General features: G+C 43.3%; 1 protein-coding gene across 1 annotated transcript; it reads right to left on the bottom strand.

Annotated features, from left to right (window-relative positions):
- Positions 1-621: 621 nt before the first annotated feature.
- Positions 622-4595, bottom strand: LOC124671964 (elongation factor 1-alpha). The gene is made up of 3 exons (XM_047208274.1): positions 4470-4595; positions 2833-3316; positions 622-1742 (listed from the first exon to the last, which is right to left on the bottom strand). Exons 2-3 carry the CDS (start codon positions 3292-3294, stop codon positions 861-863), a joined length of 1344 nt encoding a protein of 447 aa, XP_047064230.1. The 5' UTR covers positions 3295-3316; positions 4470-4595; the 3' UTR covers positions 622-860.
- Positions 4596-7188: the final 2593 nt, after the last annotated feature.

Genomic DNA, 7188 nt, shown 5'->3' with positions numbered 1-7188 from the left:
ATAATTCTAGATACAGAGAAAGAATCAACTAGAAATGGCAACAAATCCAAAAAGCTATGTATGATGTGTGACAGTGTTAAGCAATATTATAACTTAAATTTCACATTATAAAGTACTGATAAGGTTTATTCATTTTCTCTACTCTAAAACCTATAGAACAATCTCTCGAACTGGAATTTACATGGTGAGATTAATTGATGAGATTATCCAGCTAGTTAGTTCACTAGTTATGTTGTGTATATGTGTATATAACATTGAAGCGCTCGCTGAATAAATCAACAACAAATTTTGGGTACATGAGGTAAGCACAAACCGCAGCAGTGCAGCACATAGAAAAAGGCATATCAGTCAAAATCAACAACACATGGAAAATGCTGGGCAATGGCAGAGGTTGGCATCCACGACAGATAAGTTAAAAGGGCAATATTTACCAGTGAAGAAATATTGGGCAACTGGAAGTCTGCAACTGTCCTCTAGGTTCTCAAAGTAAAAAAGCCAGGCAGAGATATTAAGAATCAGATGGTAAACTCAGGCAAAATAATATGACCCAAAATTTCTGACCTACTATATGTATAAAGTAGAGATATTAAGAATCACACAGTAAACTCAGACAAAATAATATGACTCCAAATTTCTGACCTGCTATATATAAAGTAGCAACTGTAACCGAACATAGCATGCCAATAGTTCACCAACACAAACAGAAGATAGAATGATAAGCAGCACAAAGGTTGCTCGACGCGCACATAACCAAACTCGACAAAACGGGGCAAGTTCCCAAACACACTAACACTCCTAACATCACGATATACCACCACCACTACTGCGGGTGTAGTAGCAGACAACCACCAGGCATCATCTCATTTCTTCTTGGCGGCAGCCTTGGTCACCTTGGCGCCAGTGGGGTCCTTCTTCTCCACACTCTTGATCACACCAACAGCGACGGTCTGCCTCATGTCGCGCACAGCAAAGCGGCCAAGGGGAGGGTACTGGGCGAAGGTCTCCACCACCATGGGCTTGGTGGGAATCATCTTCACGAAACCAGCATCACCGTTCTTGAGGAACTTGGGGAAGGCCTCAATCTCCTTACCAGATCGCCTGTCAACCTTGGTCTGGATCTCAGAGAACTTGACGGCGATGTGGGATGTGTGGCAGTCCAGCACTGGGGCGTAGCCGTTGCCGATCTGACCAGGGTGGTTCATGATGATGACCTGGGCAACAAAGCTGGCAGCCTCCTTGGCGGGGTCGTCCTTGGCATTGGAGGCCACATACCCACGCTTGATATCCTTCACAGCCACATTCTTCACGTTGAAGCCAACATTGTCACCTGGCCCAGCCTCCAGCATAGACTCATGGTGCATCTCCACAGACTTGACCTCAGTGGTCAGCCCAGTTGGGCCAAAGGTGACGAGCTGGCCAGGCTTGATCACACCTGTCTCAACACGCCCCACCGGCACAGTTCCAATGCCACCAATCTTGTAAACGTCCTGGAGGGGAAGACGCAGGGGCTTGTCCGAGGGCCTCTTGGGCTCGTTGATCTGGTCAAGAGCCTCAAGGAGGGTGGGGCCCTTGTACCAGTCAAGGTTGGTGGACCTCTCAATCATGTTGTCACCCTCGAAACCAGAGATGGGGACAAATGGGACCTTGTCAGGGTTGTAGCCGACCTTCTTCAGGTATGAGGAGACTTCCTTCACGATTTCTTCATAACGGCCCTTAGAGTACTTGGGAGTGGTGGCATCCATCTACAAAGAGCAACAGAACAAGCACATTAGTTTCAAAGAAGGTGCTGCGAATTACATAAGACATGTATAGAACTGAAAGCACAAGCTTATGTAAAAAAAGAGCAGCAGCACAACTACACAAATGTAAAAGAAGTTAATGCTTACTATAGATGGCATATTACTAGAATCAAGCGATGAAATCATGAAGCACAAGTAAATCATTTAAAGGACTACTTCAAATTTCTTTCACAAGGTTACAGTAAAGGCAGCGGAACAATAGAAATAGTCCAATTACTAGTTACAGAACCTGGTATAATTAAGAAAGCACTAAACTGAAACAAAACAAATTCATAAAAAGAGCAACATGACAATGCCATTAGTTAAAAAGAACTTGCAGCTTACGACACTGTAAGATAGTACAAGAGTAATTATTATAAAAAGGCATGCGAAGATATGTAATGACATTGCAGAACTACTTCTGGCAGAAGTTTATATAAAAAAAAGAGCAGCATAACACTCAAAGAAGTTCGAAGAAACTGTATGGATGATAGTACAAGGTAAAACAGACAGAATTTACCATTAATCTTACATTACTACTGATAGCAGATGGTCTACTGTATCCACAAGTAGACATTTCGGGAAACAATGGACTAGTACATTCAAAACATGTGTACAGTAATAAATTTGAAACGGGGCACTAGATGCAGAACATGTTGACTACGCATTGAGATCATGCAGCAAACATAAATCATACCAAGGTCTAGCATCATCCTTCTATAGAAATGTTCTTTCATAGAGTTTAGCTACGCAGCAAGCATAAATAGTACCAACGACTAGCATCATCATTCTGTACTAATATGTTCTTTCATAGTCTTGATTAAGCTATACCATAAGAGCAGTAGAACAATCAAACTAGTTCATAAACTAGTTACAGAATCTGGTATAATTACAAGAAACAATTAATGCATTTACATCAATGCCCTACTTTGAAATCAAGCACTTCAGCAAGCATTCAGATCATGCAACAAGACAAAATCAAGCTAAAGACTAGCGAGATCAATGTGTAGTAGTATGTTGTTTCATGAACAAATAGAGTTTGGACAAGTTATACCTTGTTACAGCAGCAGATCATCTGCTTCACTCCAAGGGTGAAAGCAAGGAGAGCGTGCTCACGGGTCTGGCCATCCTTGGAGATACCAGCCTCAAAACCACCAGTGGTGGAGTCAATGATAAGCACAGCACAATCAGCCTGGGAGGTACCAGTGATCATGTTCTTGATGAAGTCGCGGTGACCAGGAGCATCAATGACGGTGCAGGAGTACTTGGTGGTCTCGAACTTCCACAGGGCAATATCAATGGTGATACCCCTCTCACGCTCGGCCTTGAGCTTGTCAAGCACCCAGGCGTACTTGAAGGACCTCTTGTTCATCTCAGCAGCTTCCTTCTCGAACCTCTCGATCACACGCTTGTCGATGCCTCCAAGCTTGTAGATCAGGTGACCAGTGGTCGTTGACTTGCCAGAGTCGACATGGCCAATGACCACAATGCTGATGTGAATCTTCTCCTTCCCCATGGCTGCTGGAGCTGTTAACTAACTGCACACAATCAATTGCAGGTGGTGAAATGAGTCTGATTAGTTCAGTGAAACTGGATAATTGCTTGACAATAAGAACAGAATATAATTAAACATTGAGAAAACAAAACATAGAATCAATCAGACAATAATGGAAAGCATGCAAAACTCAATCAGACTCCAGACAATAGGTAAAGACAGAACAATTGATGTGATTATTATTAACAGAAGAGTAGAACACCATGTCAGGTATACAAGCAGGGAGTGGTGATAACAGATGAATAAATCAATTCAAAATCACAGAATTACTTCAACACAACTGACGGTATGAAAAGATAGAATATGACTCCACATAACAATTAAAAGCATACAAATCCGAGTGGTTAGTAACAGTAAAGTAGGATTAACCATATGGCCAGAACACCATGTCAAGCAGCCAAGCTGATCTAATCCGAGTATACGAGATTAGCAGGCAAGGCAGATACTTGACAAGGTAATTCTGGATCGGAGCAAAGTGGAGACGCAAGGAACGTCTGCAAACGCACCCAATAGGAATCGAACCTATATCAGAAGGCCTCACAGGGAGGCCTTCCGTCTTTACCATTAGACAATGGGCACTCGTTGCATCTCCAAATTGTTATCGCGCAAACAGTACTGCAACCAACACTAAGCTAGAAGAATCAACTCGCAGATGACGAGCCCTAATTCAACAAAAACTCGAACAGTGCTACTAACTGATGCGGGGAAATTAGCAGATCTAACAAGGTACTCCAAATCGGACGAGATCTAACAGTAGTACGAACTGCTGCTGCATGATGGATCCAAATCGGACTCACAACTCGAATACGACTACCAATTACAGCGGGGATATTTAACAGATCTAACAAGGGGATACTATAAACTGCCGCTGCATGGATGAATCAATCTCATGAAGGTAAACGGCATGGAATCGAGACAAATCTAACGAGATCTACACATGACGAATCATTCTACGGCAAAACTAGCTTGGCCCAGCAGATAAACAGATCGAATCACGGTACCAAATCAACCGTAACAAACAAGGAGGTCAACGGGGGAAATCAAACCAAGCAGGTCGAGAGAATCGACTGGATCTACGGAACCAGTTCATGCGACAAAGCTCAAGAACTGGAAACGAAGCAGATCCATCTACTTACCAGATACTGGCGGCGCGCGCGGTCTGATAGTTCGCCTAGGGTTTATCTGGCTCCGTATTATATAGGCCTCCTGCCCTTGCGATTTCGTGGCGCCTGCGCTTTCGAGGGTTTCGTGGCGGCTGCGCTGTCGCCTTGGCAGTGAAGGAATATCCTCTTGTTTAAAACTGAATGAATAAATCGCATTCGGTCAAGAAAATAATTGAGGGCTGCAGGTAAGAAAAGTAAACCGCGACATATTTTCCAGATTCGGCCACTGAAAGCTCCTGGGCCGGGCCAGACGGTATTTTGGTCAGATTCTTTCATAAGTTGTATTCTCAACAAAAAAATGCAAGTTGTTTTTGTTCTTGCTAAATGGAAATTTTCTAAATTTGAAAATTGTTCATTTAGCTAAAAATAAGTTTCTCATATTCAAATTCTAGTTTGCATATCGTAAGTGCAATTTGATGGATAAATCATTTATATGGAGCATCACCTTGTCCTTCGGTGTTGGGTTTTGTTGAATTCATCATCTTGTCAAAGTCATTTAGTACATTGTACTTATTTGTGTAAGAATATAAGAGCATCTCTAATAGAGCCCGTAAAAACCCAAACTGAAAAACTCAAGACCAGTCTTCCGAAAACATGTTTACGGGTCGTAAAACGGTTGGCGCAGAACAGAACCTGTAAACTGAAACCGAAAAAACAGAATATTCCAAAAGTCATCGTCTTCTTCACAAGAACTATCCCCGACGCTGCCTAGATTTTCCCGCGCGGGTCACCGCCTGCGCCCCTAGCTGCAGCCACGAGCTTGGGCGACGGCCACGCACACGAAAGAGCCGAGCGCGAACGGAGCCTGAGCAGATTCTATGCACAGCAACCATTAAACGTAAATACTAATCACCATAATTGCTTGCTCCGGCCACGCGAACGGAGCCTGGACAGACTATGCACAGCGCAACGAGGACAGCTCTTGCCCAATTAAACGTCAATGCTATAAGGTCACATGACCCATCTTTACATGATAGCCTCGAAAGGCCTAATATAATCATCAGAGTAGCGGAATCATTTCAGCAGCGTAGAGCCAAGTCATCTGCCATAACCCTACACGCAGCCGGCGGGAAGACGTTCCTAGCTCGCATAGACGTCGCCAACTCCTTCTTCATTCGTCGTGTTCCTCCAAGTCTGGCCAAGTAAATAGCCAGGGACAAAGCCGTGAGTACATTGGAATTGTACTCGCAAACCATCATGAAGGTACTTTGCAAGAGTGCAAGTTAACAAATGTTAATCTAAGATGACAAGACGGAAGAGCTAATTTCTCCTGTGGAAATAGCATGTAGAAGAGGAGTAGTTTCTCTTGTGGATATAGCATGTGAAAGAGAAATAGTTTCTCTCGTGGATATAGCATGTGAAAGAGAAATAGTTTCTCTCGTGGATATAGCATGTGAAAGAGAAATAGTTTCTCTTGTGGATATAGCATCCAAACATCGCAGTTGAAGGGGACACTAAGAGAATTCTACGACATCTCTATATCTTTGTTGAGAAAGATCCTTCAAAAGAGTTCTACAACATAAAACACTAGGATGAGAGTAGCCCTTTTTATTTCCTTCCCGACCATCTCCATATGATCGTCAACCTTTCCCGTACCCTTACGGTACTACGAGAACACTTTCTCTTTTTCTTTGTAAAACATTTCTTAAACAAAACTAAGCCCGCTTAAGTATGGTCATTTCAACCCGTCCATGACCGTGGACACGGCTATTCGAATAGATTGGACTCTACAGAGTTTGCACACTTCCCCTATAAGATCCGCGAGTCTATCAAGTGGGCATCATCCCTGCATATCAACTATGCCATGACAGAAACTCGGACATAACCTTTCGCTTGTCTCCCCTGGCATGGGTCTTTCCCTGTGGGCTTAACCTTCCCGGTACCCCGGCGGCATACCTCCTTATTTGAGCGTATCTCTGGCGCCATGGCAGAAGACCCTCAGTAATCGTCCGGCTATAAGTTAATACAGTGTATTGCCTCCTCCAGAGCGCAACCCGGCTTTAGGGGCCATATCCACCCCCATAGAAAGTTGTGAGGTGTCCCACGCCAGCTTCAACAAACTACGGGCTAAGCCCCGTCCCACCCCAGGGTAATGTGGTTGCGCGGTAAAAAGTTGGGATGGCGAACACTTATACACAGTGCTCCTTTAAAAATCATTTTACCCACACTTGTTTGTCACCTACCAACCCTGTACCATTTTTCCGAAATCTCAAGACCCTTTTTCTTGAAACACACTTGGGCAAGACCGCATCTTCTCAAGGTTTTCAAAATCTTTCCGAAAACTAAAACATCGGGTTTTCCCAACCTAGGGTTTTATTTTGCTTGAACTAAAGCTTACAGCAATGGCATGATGTTAGCCATCATACCACTAAGGAGATGAATAAGTGGGTGTCAAGGGGGTTATACATGCTTAGGGTAAGCATGCATAGTGGCTCAAGTAGAATGATACAACAAAGGTCATGATGCTATGCATCTTACCAATAAAAAGAGGGTGTGATTGGGGTGTCAAGAAGGTCAATATACTTAAGGTAAGTATGCGAAGACAACACACGTATAACTAACCCAAGGTGTATCAAGAGATAATGATAACAAGAAGATAACAACAATAAGTAACACAACATCAAGAGATCAAAAGATGGCTTACCTTGGTTGGCTTATTTGTCCCTGACTTCTTCAAATATCTTCGAATCCT

This window comes from Lolium rigidum, chromosome 7 (assembly GCF_022539505.1).
Source record: "Lolium rigidum isolate FL_2022 chromosome 7, APGP_CSIRO_Lrig_0.1, whole genome shotgun sequence".
NCBI classification, from domain to species: domain Eukaryota; kingdom Viridiplantae; phylum Streptophyta; class Magnoliopsida; order Poales; family Poaceae; genus Lolium; species Lolium rigidum.
The sequence above is the reverse complement of the archived record's forward strand: the minus strand, read 5'-3'. Positions and strand labels throughout refer to the sequence as shown.